General features: G+C 43.7%; 1 protein-coding gene and 1 non-coding gene across 4 annotated transcripts in view; one reads left to right on the forward strand and one right to left on the reverse strand.

Moving 5' to 3' along the window:
* Sufu (SUFU negative regulator of hedgehog signaling) overlaps positions 1–17,322 on the reverse strand; it is a 91,329-nt gene that overhangs the window by 51,489 nt on the left and 22,518 nt on the right. For all 3 annotated transcript variants that reach the window (XM_048338346.1, XM_048338345.1, XM_048338348.1), the window contains exon 3: positions 11,620–11,756. In XM_048338346.1, coding sequence (XP_048194303.1) covers positions 11,620–11,756 — 137 coding nt within the window. The remainder of the gene's footprint in view (positions 1–11,619; positions 11,757–17,322) is intronic.
* LOC125347477 lies at positions 17,209–17,314 on the forward strand. The gene has a single exon (XR_007210243.1). It is a non-coding gene; the product is annotated as a small nucleolar RNA U13 (small nucleolar RNA).

The raw sequence follows: 17,322 nt of genomic DNA on the forward strand, positions 1-17,322 counted from the left end.
GGGGAATCAAGCTGCCTGCTGTACAGGGATGTTCCTCATAGCACTATTTAAACTGGGGAGCCTGGAAATTATTTGAAGGTCATCAAGAGAAAGCTGTTTAACTAGAAGAGATTTTCCTGTTACTACCACACAATAGAATGCCATATATCATCACACACATTGCTGCAGAGCTCTATTTACTCAGCTAGAAGCCTTCATGACAGTATTTAGTAAAATTATCTAATTAGTTTATGAATACAGACATGGCTAGAAGGAAGATAACAAATAAAGAATGGCTGCCTCCAGGGATGAAATTTAAATAATGTTTACTTTTCATTTTCAATTATATATTTATTTAAATGACAGAATTATACACTTCTGATAAGAAATTCAAACAACAGAGAATTGTATAAAGTAAAAAAATGAAAATCTGGGCTGGGACTGTGGCGCAGTAGTACAGAGCTTGCTTTGCATGCATGAAGCCTTGGGTTTGACTCTTCAGTACCACATAAACAGAAAAGGCCCGAAGTGGCACTGTGATAAGTAGTAGTAGAGTGCTAGCCTTGAGCAAAGAAGCTCAGGGGCAGTGCCCAGGCCCTGAGTTCAAGCCCCAGGACTAGCAAAAAAAAAAAAAAATCTCCTTTGCCTAGCTGGACATCTGTGGCTCACACCTGTAACCTAAGAATGGGAAAATCACAGAGGCTATCCCAGACAGAGAAGTCCACAAGATTCTCTTTTTCAACTCATAGTTGGGCACATTGATACACACTACCATCTTACACTATGTGGGAAGCTGAGATTGGAAGGATTGTGGTGGTGTCAGGCCAGCCCCCAACAGAAAAGTCTAAGAGATTCCATCTTCACAAAAGAGAAGTTAGATGAAGTGGCAAATCCCTGTGATCCTAGCAGGAAGCCTAAAGTAGTAGTTGGATGGCTCAAGTGTTTGTCAGAGTAGGAAGTAAGACCCTATCCTAAAAATAACCAGTAAAAATCCAGGCTGGCTTAGCAGTACTGCACTAGCCAAGGAAGCATGAGACCCTGTGTTCAACCTCAGTACTGTAAAAAAAAAAAAAAAAAAAAAAAGAAAGAAAGAAAAGAAAAAAGAAAATCTCTTTTCCTATTAATTCAATTGCTTAGACATAACTATTGGTAGTGTTTGAGATGAAATTGCCAAGACTTTCTTCCAAGGATGTGTAATTAAATTTCTATTTTCTTTTTATATCTTTATCCTAGCTCAAACAGCCTCTTTCTACTGAAGCTTATGACATTTCATGTAGGTCTGTAAGTAAGGTACAGACCCATGGAAGCCAAAGGAATTTGCCCCAAATCCTGCAGCAGATCAGCAGATGAAATTTGTTCTCTCCCCATGATGACAAACCTTTTATCAATGGCTGGACACAAGACCCAGTTAAAATTAGTCCATTCTTAGCCTCTGCAATCTGAGAGGTTTAAAGATAACCTCTTCACTTAGGCCATTATTCAAAAGAAAATAATACTTTCTTTGCAGCAAATGGCCAGATATAAAATATTTGGAGCTTCAGAGATCACATAAATTCTTTGTTGGACTTGTTTGGGTTTGGGGAATTAGACCTAGGGCCTTGCACAAGCTAGACAAATGCTCTACTACTTAGTTATAACCCTGGCCCCACAAGAATTTTTTTCCTTTAGTTCTCATAACCACTCAACTCTACTACTGTAGCACAAGAAGCTATGAATATGAATGTATAATGGGTATGGTTTGTGTTCCAACGTAATTTTTTTTAAATTTTTTATTTGTCAGTCTTGGGGCTTGAACTCTGGGTCTGAGCACTGTCCCTGAGCTCTTCAGCTCAACTCTAGCACTCTACTACTTGAGCCACAGTGACACTTCCAGTTTTCTGGTGGTTTATTACAAATAAGAGTCTCTTGGACTTTCTTGTCCAGGCTGGCTTTGAATGGTGATCCTCAGATCTCACCCCCTGAGTAGCTAGGATTACAAGCGTGAGCCACCAGTGCCCAGCTCTAATGTAGTTTTATTTATAAAAACAGGTGCCAGGCCAGGAGCCAGTAGCTCATTTATAATCCTAGGTACTCACGAGGCTGAGACCTAGAGGACCTCAGTTTGATGCCAGCTGAGGCAGAAAAGTCTGTAACACTCTATCTCCAATTAACCAATAAAATGCCTACCCGCAGGTGTGGCTCAAGTGGTAGAATGCCAACTGTAAGGGAAAAAGTTGAGGAGAGTGCAAGGCCCTGAGTTCAAACCCTTGTGTGCACACCTACAGAAACAGGTGGCCATCAGGATTTGGCCAACAGGTTGTACTGGCCAGATTCTGCTCTCAGGATTTAAAGTACCCTTTAAAAATATTGAAGACGTATATATATATATATATATATATATATATATATATATATATATATATGCTAAATTACTTACACTTCAGGCACAAGCCCCAGTCTGAGGGGCTGTCCTGTTTTTCTTCTATGGAACCCAGGAACCCAGCAGGGTTGTTTCACCTTACAGTTGGTCAGTATTACTAACAGATGAAAGAGGAAATATTTTACAGATCCATAGCAACCAGAGAAGAGGATAAATCAAATAGAGGGAAAGAAAATGGTCAGGGAAATAAAAAAGACTAGCAGGAAGAAAAATGATGTTAATATAACTGGGCAGCTCCATTTGGCTTTGGTTAGCTGACTGGGGCAATAGGCAGCTTTTCTAAACCAGGAAATGACAGAACTCGACAGCTCCCCTTGGTTAAGATAGAGCATATCCTTCCCGAAAATTTTACTTGAGGCAAAGACAGTAAAAATCACATACACTTGGGACTTCAGGAAGAAAGCCAGAGAAGCTGGAGATGAGAAGCCCAACTGCAGCCCAGCAATGTCTTTACTTCCTCAGTCTTTCTGCTGGCTTTGGCTCACCTGCAGGGAAGTAGGAGAAAGCAGAGCCTGATCCACCTCTGGGACTAGAAAGAGAACCCTGTGGGGGTGCTGTTGAACACAGGCAGTTGGCTAACACTAAGCAAGAAAAGGAGTGTCCTACTTAGGCTGAGAGTATGGCAGGCAGGCTCCAGGCAGAATTTCCCTGAGCTCCAAATCACAAGGATTAAGATGCCATGCTGGGCACTGATAGATTATGGGTTTGTTTGGTTTTTTTTGCCAGTCCTGGGGCTTGAACTCAGGGCCTGAGCACTGTCCCTGGCTTCTTTTTGCTCAAGGCTAGCACTCCACCACTTGAGCCACAGCGCCGCTTCTGGCTTTTTCTGTTGTGCTGAGGAATCAAACCCAGGGCTTCATCCACGCTAGGCAAGCACTCTACCACTAAGCCACATTCCCAGCCCAGATTGTTTTTAATCCTAGCAATGCAGAAGGCTGAGGTCTGAGAATCGAAGTTTGGAACCAGCCCAGTCAGACAAATCCATGAGACTGTTATCTTCAATTAGCCAGCAAAGAGCTAGAAGTAGAAGTATGGATCAAGTGGTAGAGTAACAGATGTAAATGGAAAAAGCCCAGCAAGATGCCAAGGCTTTGAGTTCAAGCCCCAGTACTGGCAGTAGAAAAAAAAAAAAGGCAAAGCTGAGAATTCCTGACTGAAGACTAGGCTCCAATACTGAACAGCCTCAGCAACCTCTGGGGAAGAGCCACTCTCAAAATGTAGAGAATCTCACTCAAATATCTCAAATCCAAGCATATCTTAATTAAAAAAAATTTTTTTTCAAGCCAGGCGTTGGTGGCTCATGCCTGTAAGCCTAGCTACTCAGGAGACTCAGATCTAAGGATTGAGGTTCAAAGCCAGCCTGGACAGGAAAGTCCATGAGACTCTTATCTTCAATTAACCACGAGGGGGGCTGAGGATATGGCTTAGTGGCAAGAGTGCTTGCCTCGTATACATGAAGCCCTGGGTTCAATTCCTCAGCACCCCATATATAGAAAACGGCCAGAAGTGGCGCTGTGGCTCAAGTGGTAGAGTGCTAGCCTTGAGCAAAAAGAAGCCAGGGACAGTGCTCAGGCCTTGAGTGCAAGCCCCACGACTGGCCAAAAAAAAAATAATAATAATAAATAACCAGCAGGAAGCACCGGAAGTGGTGCTGTAGCTCTAAGTGGTAGAGCACTAGCCTTGAGCTGAAGAGCTCAGGACAGAGCCCAGGCCCAGAGTTGAAGCACCATGACCATGACCAACTTAAAAAGTTTCATTCTCTAAACCAGTCATTTCCTCTCTCTTGAAAAAGCTTTTTTTTTTTTTTTTTAGCTTTTCACTGCCCTTAGAATCAAATCCAGACTCTCCATCCTGACTTGTCTCAACGGCCAGCTCTACCGCTGGCCTTTTCCTCTCCCTCTTTCCTCACATCCACTGACTGAGGAAACCCCTTAAGTTCCACAGTCTTTAAGCAATTTCCTTCCCCAGAGGCCCAAACATGCTGTTCCCCCTAATAATTAAAAAAAAGAAAAAAGAAAAAAGAAGGCCTTCTCCTCACTCCTTCCAGTTCTGTCCTTTGCATCCCTGTTGACCCTTTGATTTAAAATGGGCCATCACCTTAATTCTTCCAGACTACAGAAGCATTTTGTTTTGTATTGAAAACAATTGTAACACTGATTGGATGATCATGACAGTATTTATCACAATAATATACTCATTTGTCTAACTATTCCTCTTACACTTAAAAAAATCTTTTTTGTTTTTGGTCAGGAGGCTGCGATCTGAGGATCATGGTCAAAGCCAGTGTCTGTGAGACTCTTATCTCCAAATAATCACTCAAAAATTGGAAGTGGAGCTGTAGCTCAAAGTGGTACAGTACTATCCTTGAGCAAAAAAGACAGGGACAGCTCCCAGGCAAGGAAGGACGGAAGGAAGGACGGAAGGAAGGAAGGAAGGAAGGAAGGAAGGAAGGAAGGAAGGAAGGAAGGAAGGAAGGAAGAAAGGAAGGAAGGAAGGAAGGAAGGAAGGAAGGTCTAGAACCAGAACACCAAAGTTCTCATTGGGGAGTGAATTATGAAGCATTTGTACTTTCTTTCTTCCTTCCTTCCTTTCTTTCTTTCTTTCTTTCTTTCTTTCTTTCTTTCTTTCTTTCTTTCTCTCTCTTTCTCTCTTCCTTCCTTCCTTCCTCTCTCTCTCTCTCTCTCTCTCTCTCTCTCTCTCTCTCTCTCTCTCTCTCTCTCTCTCTCTGTTTTCTGCCAGTCCAGGGGCTTGGACTCAGGGCCTGAGCACTGTCCCTGGCTTCTTTTTGCTCAAGGCTAGCACTCTACCACTTGAGCCACAGCGCCACTTCTGGCTTTTTCTGTTTATGTGGTACTGAGGAATCGAACCCAGGGCTTCATGCATGCTAGGCAAGCACTCTACCACTAGGCCACATTCCCAGCCCCAGGATTTGTACTTTTCATGTCGTATATTTCTATTTCAGTTTTTATTTATTTATTTAGCCAGTCCTGGGGCTTGAACTCAGGGCCTGAGGACTGTCCCTGGCTTCTTTTTGTTCAAGGTTAGCACTCTGCCACTTGAGCCACAGCACCACTTCTGGCTTTTTCTGTATACATGGTACTGAGGAATGGAACCTAGGGCTTCAAGTATATGAGGCAAGCACTCTACCACCAGGCCATATTCCCAGCCCCAGGATCTGTACTTTTCATGTCATATATTTCTATTTTAGTTTTTATAATGAAATACGATTTTTTTATAAACAGAGGAAGGAAAAGAAAGTCTCAAAAACCATTAAAGGAGTACTAGTCTGTCAATACTCGGGTCGCTCAGGCCCCATTATCTCCCTGTTTGGGCCAGAATGGCAAATTGAGCCAACTTAGCACATATCATGAGTTGCCATTAAACAGAAGCAAGCAAAGGCACTTGAATTTCCACCGTTTCAGCTGCAGGGTTAGGGTCCATGTTACTCCTCAAGTGAAATTGCCTTGGACTTTGTGGTTATGGCCTACCAATGGCAGAACTGAGTAGACAGCCTGTCTACCAGAATTCTAATGCACAGCTCAGAAATCAAGCCCTGCTGAGTGGGGAATGGTTTCTCGCTAATGAAACCCAGAGGCGGAGGGGGGCAGGAGAGCAGTCACTGGCAATCTGGAAAGAAAGAATGAGCTGATCATAAAATTAAAAAGGAATAGAGAAGTAAGAAAGACAGACATTGAAGTGTCTACTTGTAAGCTACTGATGTGTTTACCAAAAAACCTTTTTATGATTCATGCCAGAGGCTGGATTTGATTCTAAATCTGTGAGAACAAGTGAAATGACAGCTACCTTATCCTTAGGACTGAAGCATTCTCTTCCCACATGATACTTTTGTTCTGGTCGAGGATCTTGACCATACATGAGGTTCCTCTCATCCTAGGTAAGGTGGGAGTTTTTTAGGTAGGAGTGGTAGATACTGTTTTGCCCACCTGATGGCCACTCCCCTCTGCTTTAGTCTGTTTTGTATTGCTGAAGCAAAATATCCAAGGCTGAGTAATCTGTAAAGTAAACAGGTTTATTTGGCACATGATTCTGGTAGTTGGAGAGTCCAAAAAGCCTAGTGCCAGTATCCTAGTAATAAGAGATCCCTGTTTTTTGCTTTTTTGTATGTTGTGGGGCCTGAACTCGGGGATTGGGTGATGTCCCTGAGTTCTTTTTGCTCAAGGCTAGCACTCTACCACTTTGAGCCACAGCTCCACTTCCAGTTTTCTGATGGTTAATTGGAGATAAAAGTCTCAAGGACTTTCCTGCCCAGGCTGGCTTTGAACCATGATCCTCAGATCTCTGTCTCCTGAGTAGGTAGGATTATAGGCATGAGCCACCAGTGAGGCCCTGATTTTATCACAACATTGTAGAGAAGCCAAAGGTAACTGGTCATGAGATGGGGCCAAGGTATGGGTGGCCTTGCTTTATAGTGGCTTGATCTCAAAATGTTTGTTCAAATGGCAGGTCACTTGCTAAGCAATTGTGAGGTCCTTGGTTTAATCCCCAATACCAAAAACGAAGAAGAAGAGTAAATAAAAAATAATTAAATCAGTCCCTTAAGACATTATACTTCTAGATAACATGAAAGGCACCTCAACACTGCTACACTGGGGACTAAGCTTCCAGCAAAGTACCTGGGGTTTTTATTTTGTGCCAGTCCTGGGGCTTGAACTCAGGGCCTGAGTTTTTTGCTCCAGGGTTAGCACTCTACCACTTGAGCCACATCTCCACTTCCAACATTTTTTGGGTGCTTAATTGGAGGTAAGAGTTTCACTGACTTTCCTGCCAGGGCTGGCTTCCAACTGCCATCCTCAGATCTTAGCCTCCCGAGTAGCTGTAATTAGAGGTGTGAGCTACCAGCATCCTGCCGCTTGTACCTTTTGGGGAAGAAATAATTCACTCTCCTTATTAACAAAACCTGTTTTGCACTTCTGCTTTTTCTTGGTCATGATCTTTGGGAAACCAGTATCACTCCCAGCCAATGTGGTTCTCTCTCTTTCCTTGATATAATTCTAGGCAGTAGGAAGTGAAGGAAATTTGGTGAAATTTTTACTGACCTTTCAAACAGCTACAATGATAAAAAGGGGGAAAGGAAAGTGAAGGAAGGGGAGGAGAGGAAAAGGGAAGGAAGGGAAGGAAGTGGAAGGAGGAAAGGAAGGGAGTGGCAATACATAATTGTAAATCCAATAATGTTGAAATAGGAGGATTGAGAGTTTGAAGCCTGTTTAGGCTACACAGTAAGACATCATTGGGGAGGAGAAAGAAGGGGAAGGAAGAGGGGGGAGGGAAGGAAAGGGAAGGGAAGGAAAAAACTAATTTTTTTTTTTTTTTGGCCAGTCCTAGGCCGTGAACTCAGGGCCTGAGCACTGTCCCTGGCTTCTTTTTTGCTCAAGGCTAGCACTATGCCACTTGAGCCACAGAGCCGCCTCTGGCCATTTTCTGTATATGTGGTGCTGAGGAATCGAACCCAGGGCCTCATGTATACGAGGCAAGCACTCTTGCCACTAGGCCACATTCTCAGCCCCAATTTTTTTTTAAAGGAAGAGAGAGAGAGAGAGAGAGAGAGAGAGAGAGAGAGAGAGACAGACAGACAGCCACAACCTGTAGCAGTTGTCAAATGTGATTCTGATGCTAGGAGCCATGGAAGACATCTTTGGAATAGAAGAGAACCAGTTTAAAAAGAGAAGCCAAGAACTGAGGAAGCACAAGAAAGACCTAGTTCCCTGACTAAAGTCAATGAACATATGACAACCATTCCTGGAAAATGTCCCTCTTCAGGTAACTTGTTGGGTACAGTAAGTACTATTATTGTTAGAATATTCTAGTCAGGGTGTTCTACTGCTTCTAGTGAAAACCATCCCAAAGACACAAGAAGACAGAAAGGTCCATCTATGGGTTCTTTAACAATTAATGTCTACGTGTGATCACACAGAGGCAGGTGGAACAACTGATTTTCCTACTCAGAGCCACATTTGTTCTTTGCCAGAATTACCCTTTGCCATTACTCCATGTGTTTGGAATTGAGGAGGGGAAGGACCTCAAGTGTAAATCCGGATGCTCCATATGAATCACTGCTACCAACAAATGGTCAAAAGCCCCCAGACAGAACTACTGTCTTCCTCAGGATTGACAGAAGTGCTGGGAAAAAAACAGCCTTCTTCCTGCCGGTCTACAAACTGAGAAAAGCTGAAATAGTAACGGTGGTGTTCATCCCTCGCACAGGGGAAGGCCAGTTTGCAGTATAAGTCCAATACAGTCACAGTTCTGTGGACATTGTGAACATACAGGTCAAGCCATGCTTGAAACCCTGGAAGTCCCAGTTGCTCTACTGGTTAAGGTAGTTTGAATCAGGTTTCTGTCATTTTTCTCTAACTAGGAAAAATTCCTACAATAAGCCCTTAGCTTTACCACTCCTGACTGCTGCTTCATCCTCAGGTCTCTCATTTATATTTCCTTTTCTTCCCAGATGAGCAGCCTCTGAGAAAGTCTGCTGAAGGGTAGCTGTCCTCTGGAAGCCAGGGCAAAGATAAAGGACCAATCTGAGTCATTCTTCCGAACAGGCTTCAGAGGCTGCCTCACACAACCCATGGCTGGCTGTGGGCACTGCTACCACCCACACTAGAAATCTCACTATTCTTCTTTTCTTTGCTTGCCACTACCCTGATGCTATTTCCAAGCATTTTACCGGATGGCAAAACTGTACATGCTGTTTAGATCCAGAAAAGCAGGTCTCAACATTTACTTGATTATACTGCTCAGCCTGTCCTCACATGCAAATGCACAGGTGGGTAGAGAGCGCTGCATAAAGTCACTGAGTTTACAGTGAACAGCACAAGCAAGACAAGGTCACCAGACAGAATTACGATGCCATTTACACATGGAAGTATGTATCTGTGCACACCAAACACAAAGTACACATGTTTGGTACATTACAATTATGTGTAACCCAGGTACAGTGGAACAGAGTAAATATAAGTCCTAGTAAAGTTCTCTTCATTATCAGTTGAACACATTTGGAGAAAATCCAATCAACCTAAATCTAGTCTTTGAAATATTTACAATAAGAATCAATTATTCACACTATAAAAAGATTCTTTACTTTATTTTTTTATTTTTTATTTTATTTTTATTTTTGGCCAGTCCTGGGCCTTGGACTCAGGGCCTGAGCACTGTCCCTGGCTTCTTCCTGCTCAAGGCTAGCACTCTGCCACTTGAGCCACAGCGCCACTTCTGGCCGTTTTCTGTATATGTGGTGCTGGGGAATCGAACCTAGGGCCTCGTGTATCCGAGGCAGGCACTCTTGCCACTAGGCTATATCCCCAGCCCGATTCTTTACTTTATTAAAGATTTACTACAAGGTTCCAGTAAACTGCACAGATTCTCCAGCATTTAGAATAGTGTTTGATTTGCCTAAGATTTCTGGAGCAACTACACAAATCAACTAAATAAGTTCAAGAAGCCACATCTGAACTGAATTTGGTTTGGGTTGCATAAAATGATATACAAAACAAGTAATTTTGTTTGGTTTTGGTTTTTTGCCAGTCCTGGGGCTTGAACTCAGGGCCAGAGCACTGTCCCTGGCTTCTTTTTGCTCAAGGCTAGCACTCTGCCACTTGAGCCACAGCGCCACTTCTGGCTTTTTCTATATATGTGGTGCTGCGGAATCAAACCCAGAGCTTCATGTATACGAGACGAGCACTTTACCAGTAGGCCATATTCCCAGCCCCAAAACAAGTCATCTTATTTGCACTAGCATTACTAGTTTTTCATCAAGAGCAAGATTATGTGACCCAAAGAAGGCAACTGACTCAGGAACAAGCAAGGTATTTTCTAATAAGGTTTTGCTATTAAATAGTCTTTACTGTCACTACCAATAAAAACTAAAACAAAAATAACAAAACAATCCCATCAAAATACTTACCTTCTTGAGCCACAGAAAGTCTTAATAGTGGCAGGTAATACACGATTACTTATATACTTAAGTATGTATCAGGTACTACTCCAACTGGATCGGTTCATCCTCTCAATAACTTCCTGCATAGTCACTCTCATTATCCCTGTTTTATAAATAAGCAAATGCAGGGCTGGGAATATGGCCTAGTGGCAAGAGTGCTTGCCTTATAAATGAGCAAATGGATTTAAATGCTGCCTATGGTCAGGAGGCAGTAAGTAACTGGCAAAGCTAAGCTAAACTTTTACGTCATCTTTCCATGCTTCCCCACTGATGCAGGATGAAGAACAAGACAGAAAGTAAGAGTAGAGCTAAGGCTAGCAGCAATAAGTTTAGGAACATGGTATGCAAGGCCCACATTATATAGTAAAACAGGGTGGAAAAAAGGAAAGAAAGAGAGGGAGAGAGAGAACCAGACAGACAGAGGAAAAAAGAAAGAAACTCTATTGGAAGCATTCAGAAACAGCCCAACTCCAAAATTTCTGAATCTGAGATCTCTGTTGAGGCAAGGAACAAGTGCTTGCAATGAGGTCTTCAGGAGCTGCATGTGTAGGCGGGGCACTTTCCCAGGACCTGGTCTAGAAGCTGCTCCATACTTAGCTATGGCAATCAAGCAAAAAGAATTGGAAAAAAACCCCAAAACTGTCTTAAGTCCTCATTTGAAAGTTATTTACTAAGCCAAGGAGACAAAAATCAGAGGTCATGTGGAAAGTGCTTCTGAGTAACTTACTACAACACAGATACATTCAGATGATATGAAGTTTCTATGAAACACACTAAATTTTGCTCAATCTTTCAGGAAAGCTGAGCCAAGAGTGAGATCAGGGCTCAGGGTACAAAATTCCCCTTTTGAGATCCATATCAGCAGCCTCCAGGGAGCGTTAGGAGCAAAGGGCAGATCCCTGGAGGGCAGGTGATTCTAGCAAGCCAGGAAGGGAGCAGGTTCCCAGCAATTCTTTCTCTCCCTGAACTTCACCCTCTGCTGTTAACCAACCACAAGCCAAGATTGGCATGTGTGCTTATGGTCTCAGAAACAGACAGCCAGGTGAGCTGAACAGGAATAAGTTAATTATGACAGACTGCAGCAAAGGCTCAGGTGTTAGGACAGTGGCAAGAGGGCACAGTGAATACATATCCTCCTCTGCCAAGGCCCAAACAGCTTTCCAGTGAGGAAAGGATTCCATAGACATCAAAATATACATGTAAGTTCCCAAAACCCATCAGGCTTACAGCAACAGGACTGGCACAACCAGCCGGGCCCTGGACTTACCTGACTGGAACACATATCGGGCCAGGCCCTGCATCAGCTCCGCAGGCCATGTTGGTGGTGCAGACTCTCCAGTTTCTCTCTTCAGACGAAATGTCAATTCAAACCCAAAACCACTGGGTCCATCTGTTCCTGTAAACCTGAAAGGAACAAAAAGTGAATGTTTTCAGTTAACCTAAATCAAGAAAAACATTCTTTTCAAAGTCTAAGGTTCCACTTTGTGTGGTGGTTCTGCATGCAAACCCTCTATAAAGAGCTATTTCCTAGAGCACTAGCCCTAGGGGTAGGAAGAACCTCAAAGACCTATGAGGCTATTTTTTCCCCTTAGTTTGCTGGCAGCTGCAGGTACATGTTCATGACCTCAGCCTGGCCAATCACACTCTCCCACCGGCACTTGAAACTCTCAGTTCCAGATTTTGATTATCTAGAACATTCCTTCTGTATGATTAAGGCATCATTATTGAGGATCTTCCTTGTTAATGCTCCTTACTCCTTCAAGCTGTTAATTAGAACTCAGTTTGCTGAGGATATATATCCTGTGAACTAATAAGGCCATATGATGTAAGGATAGACTCTTCTTGAGCCTATCATGGTACAATCCTAGCCTCCAAGGTCAATACCTAAGACAGGTTCCCCAGGCAGATTCCAAACACCCAGTGGGTTCATATTCTCCTAAGACATGCACACCAATTAGCAAGAGCCTCATTAGCCACTGGAATGTGAAGCAGTTTGCCCCTCTTCCCATTTCAGGTGACCAACACCTTCTGTGGGCATAACTCCTTCTGGTGACAGGACAAGATCAAAGGCTCCTGAGTGAGTCACAGGGAAGTCCCTGAAAGAGCCTGCCACCAAGGAGCAGAGATCAGGCCTTGGCTGGTAAAAAAAATTATACCTCCTCAGGGGAGGGAGACATCCAGAGAAGTGTTCCTGAGCTCCAAAAAGCTTCCTAGCTGGAGAAGGGTTAAAAGTTGAAACAGGTTCATGATACAATTTTCAGTAATTATATCTTGTACAAACATGAGCCACAATGATTATACACATGTAAACTCCCCAGCATACAAATACAAACCATAAGGGAAGATGACAGCCAACATTTCCTTGCTAGCCAAGCTCCCAGAACAAGTGATACAAGAGGAGGGTTCTCAAGGGATGATGACGCAGTTGATGCCCTACCCTGGAATTCCTCATGGAACCTCTCATCATCACCACCACCCCAACCCCCCAGCAGGGACAGGCTAGGCGGCTAGATAAGACTCAGAAGCTGACACCTGTCCTACACTTAGCTTTTTTTTTTTTTTTTTTTTTTTTGGCCAGTCCTGGGCTGTGAACTCAGGGTCTGAGCACTGTCCCTGGCTTCTTTTTTGCTCAAGGCTAGCACTCTACCACTTGAGCCACAGCGCCACTTCTGGCCATTTTCTGTATACGTGGTGCTGGGGAATCAAACTCAGGGCCTCATGTATACGAGGCAAGCACTCTTGCCACTAGGCCATATTCCCAGCCCCTACACTTAGCTTTTGTGCCTAGGTAAATAGGTTCATACAGGAGAAGATAATCTCTGAAAAGCTAAATCCAATCTCTTGCAGACTGAACAAGAATCTGTAGAAATGATCAAGGTCAAGCCCAACTGTAGTTAAGGAAGTATGTGGTTTGCAGTTTTTCCAGTTATCTAGCAATGTGGGAAGCACATTTGAAGGGTACACACACAGATTTCTGGAGATAAGGCTAAAAAAAAATGCTTAAAGTGATACTACTTAAATTATTTCATTTCTTTGCTGAATTGTCCTGTTAAGGTCAATTCAGTACAGAGAGGCTTGAGAGAACAGCTATGTAAACAAAGGCTTCAAAAGCTGCTTCCTATGGGCTGAGGGGATGGAAAGGGTATAAAAATTTGGGCTAACTCAAGATGACTACCAGGCACAGTGGCTTACATCTGTAATCCCAGAGGACCAAACTAGGCAAAAAGACCTCATCTCAACCAATAAAAGCTGGGGATGATGACTGAAGCTGTCTACCCAGCTCTGTGGAGAAGCATAAACAGGATTCTAGTCTGGGCCTGCCCAGGCATAAATGATGAGAGCCTACTGGAAAAGTGACTAAACAAAAAAAGTGGTTGGGGACACGGTTCAAGTGGTAAGAGTACCTGCGTAACAAGATTGAGTCCGTGAGGACACACTCCAATACCATCAAAAAAGAAAAAAAAAAACTGAATCTAATGCTGAACTTTGCAAAACAAGATGGGTCACTAGGGCAAAGGGAAGATTTCAAGCAGCTACCAATTAGAGGCAGCTTTGTAAAGCTATTAGACCATTATTCCAGAACTTTCATCTTGAGCCAAAGGAAATACATGATTTCTAACCACAAAAACTTGAGACTAAGAGACATGTGCATCCTCAGCTGCAAATGAGAATGCAGAGAGGCAGAGAGAAGTCACTGAATCATTTGTACCCAAATAGCACCACCTCAGTAAGAAGGGCCACGTGCACACATGAGCACTGGCACGCATTCACATACATCATGCATGTGTATACCATCTGTCTCCATTCACGGTACTTTCTGGGCCAGCTCTGTGGTAGGCAAGCCAGCGCTCACTTGGCTGGTGGGGGGGGGGGGGGAGGGAGAGGCTGGCCAGATGGCCTCCACCTGTGTTTGATTACCACCCACTAGGCTGGCTGGACAAAACCTCTCCACTCTGAAACATGAGTTTGGAATGGTCCAGCCTGAGGATAAACACACAGCCAGGGCCTGTCAGAAGGCCTCTTTTTCAAAGCAAGCTGTCCAAGCAATAGCCAAGTGACAAGGTCATACAGCCTCCTGCAGGGGAATGGATGTGGTCTGGACTTCCTCACATGTGGGCCTCTCCTGCCCAAGTGTTTTTATCTGACCAGAGAATGAAGCCCCTTCGAAGAAGCAGCTGTCTCCCTCTCCCCCATTTTCTGAGAGGAAACATGTACTGCAGAAGGCAGGATCTTAGAATGAATTTTTTTTCCTAACATAAAAGGATCCAAAATACAGACTGGTGGAAAATGGGCCAGTAGAATTTCTCCCTACAGGAATTTTTAAAGGAATAAGTTAAAGATTCTCCCCATCTGATGCAGTAGGAGTAAGGAATCTGTGTTGTTGCAGAAGGATGGATGGGATGAGCTCACAACTGTTTCCAGCTCAAGAAATCCTGATCCCTGAGATGGTCAGTGGCAGGCTGGCATTGGCCCAGCAGTCTGGAGAGCCAAAGCCATGGTGATGCCAGCCTTAGCACCATCACACACGGACAGAAAAAAAACATGTGCCCTTGAAGCCTCGCCACCAGAACTTACTGAAAGCCTCTCTTCCATCACCTAATGAAGGAGCATCAATAGTTACTAATGGGCCAAAATGGCAGATAAGTCAGCCAGAAGGTAAATTGGTACTGCACAAAGACTTTTTCCCCCCTCTAGTCCTGGGACTTGAACTCAGGACCTAAGCACTGTCCCTGAGCTTCTTTGCTCCTAGCACTCTACTACTTGAGCCACAGTGCCACTTTTGGCCTTTTCTGTTTATGTGAAACTGACTAATTGAACCCAGGGCTTCATGCATGCTAGGCAAGCACCCTACCACTAAGCCAAATTCCCAGTCCCTGCACAGAGACTTTCTAGAGGAAACACACTGGGGGTGGGGGGTGTCAAAGAAAACCAACCTGGAAGCTGGCATTCCATTCCCAAGTTCACTAGTCATGAGGGAAATGCAAATCAAAACCTCATGAGACAGCCAGGCACCAGGGCTTATGCCAATAATCCTAGCTACTCAGGAGGCTGAGACCTAAGGATCACAGTTTGAAGTCTGCCAAGATAAGAAAGTCCAGACGGAGCCTCATCTCCAAGTAAACACCAAGAAAGCCAGAAGTGGAACTGTAGCTCAATTGGGAGGAGAGTGATAGCCTTGAGCAAAAAACTCAAGGACAGCACCCACAACTGACAAGAAAATAAGGAATGCCCACATCTCAATGCGCGCGTGTGTGTGTGTGTGTGTGTGTAAAATGGTAAAGTTGCTTCAGAAAATTGTTTGGTAGTTCATCAAAAAGTAAACAGAGCCAGGAGGTAGTGGCTCACGCCTGTAATCCTAGCTATTCAGGAGATTGAGATCCAGAGGATAGCAGCTCAAAGCAAGCCCAGGCAGAAAAGTCTGAGAAACTCTATTTCCTCCCTCCACCAAAAAACAAACAAAAACAAGAAACAGTAAAAATCAGGGATTGAGGCTTAGCACCAGCCACCAAGCCAAGCTCAGGCCCATCAAGTCCCTTAATGGTATAGTCTCTCTCCCCCTACCCCAACTACAGCAACACGCTGTACAGGCTTGCAGCTTAGGAGCAATAGGCTATTCCACATGGCTATATTATCTATCTAGTTTGTGTATGAGCACCATATGATGTTCATACAACAACAGAATAGCCGAAAGACATTTCTCAGAACTTACCCCTGTTAAGTGATGCATAGCTCTGTATGTCTCCTAAGCCCATGACAAGATGTTTGACCTCACTTATCATAAGGAAGATATACATTAGATAGAGCAAATTTAAACAACTATGGGGGAAAAAAAAAAAAAAGAAAACAAAACTGTGAGACATGGGCTGGGAATATGGCCTAGTGTCAAGAGTGCTCGCCTCGTATACATGAAGCCCCGGGTTCGATTCTTCAGCACCACATATATAGAAAATGACCAGAAATGGTGCTATGGCTTAAGTGGCAGAGTGCTAGCCTTGAGGAAAAAAAAAAAAAAAGAAGAAGCAGCAGCCAGGGACAGTGCTCAGGCTCTGAGTCCAAGGCCCAAGACTGGCAAAAAAAAAAAAAAAAAAAACCACCCAAAACAACAACAACAACAAAAACAACAACTGTGAGATACCATCCTCACCTATCAGGTGGACAAGAAAAGTATGAGATGACATTCTATTAGTGTGTAAGGAAAGAGAAATTACCATGTCCCTGGTGGGAACACAAACTAGTAAATCACTATGGAGAAGTTAGAAAAAACTCATAAGCCTGGCATCCTACCTACTCCAAAGGCTGAGAGTTTGAAGCTTGGGCAGAAGAGTCCTGCATTGGAGCCAGCCTTGAGCAAAAAAGCAGAGCAAGAGCATGAACCCTGGGTTCAAGTCCCTGTACCAGCACCATCTAAAAAAAGGGAGCGGGGGGTGGGGGGGCAATCCAAGAGTCTGTGAGACTTTTTTTTTTTTTCCAGTCCTGGGGCTTGAACTCAGGACCTGAGCACTATCCCTGGCTTCTTTTTGCTCAAGGCTAGCACTCTACCACTTGAACCACAGCACCACTTCCAGCATTTTCTGTTTATGTGGTACTGAAGAATTGAACCCCAGGCTTCATGCATGCTAGGAAAGCACTCTACCACTAAAGCACATTCTCAGGCTCTGTGAGACTCTTATCAATTAAGCAGCAAAACAGCTAGAAGTAGAGCTGTGGCTCAAGTAGTAGAGTGTTAGCCTTAAAAAAAGCTCAGGGACAGTGCCCAGGCTCCAAGTTCAATCCCCAGAACCAGCACCAAAAAAACAAAAAAATGTGTTGATACTTAACAATAGGATATTATTCAGCCTTACAAAGGAGCTATTAGATCCTTTTCTGGTTCATAAGCATGATGATTGGGTTCTCACACACTTGTGTGTGATATCTGCCTCTTTCAAATCTTGTTACAATGTGGATATATTATCTGTCTGATGTGGGGGGA

The sequence above is a fragment of the Perognathus longimembris genome, chromosome 2 (assembly GCF_023159225.1).
Source record: "Perognathus longimembris pacificus isolate PPM17 chromosome 2, ASM2315922v1, whole genome shotgun sequence".
Classification (NCBI taxonomy): Eukaryota; Metazoa; Chordata; class Mammalia; order Rodentia; family Heteromyidae; genus Perognathus; species Perognathus longimembris.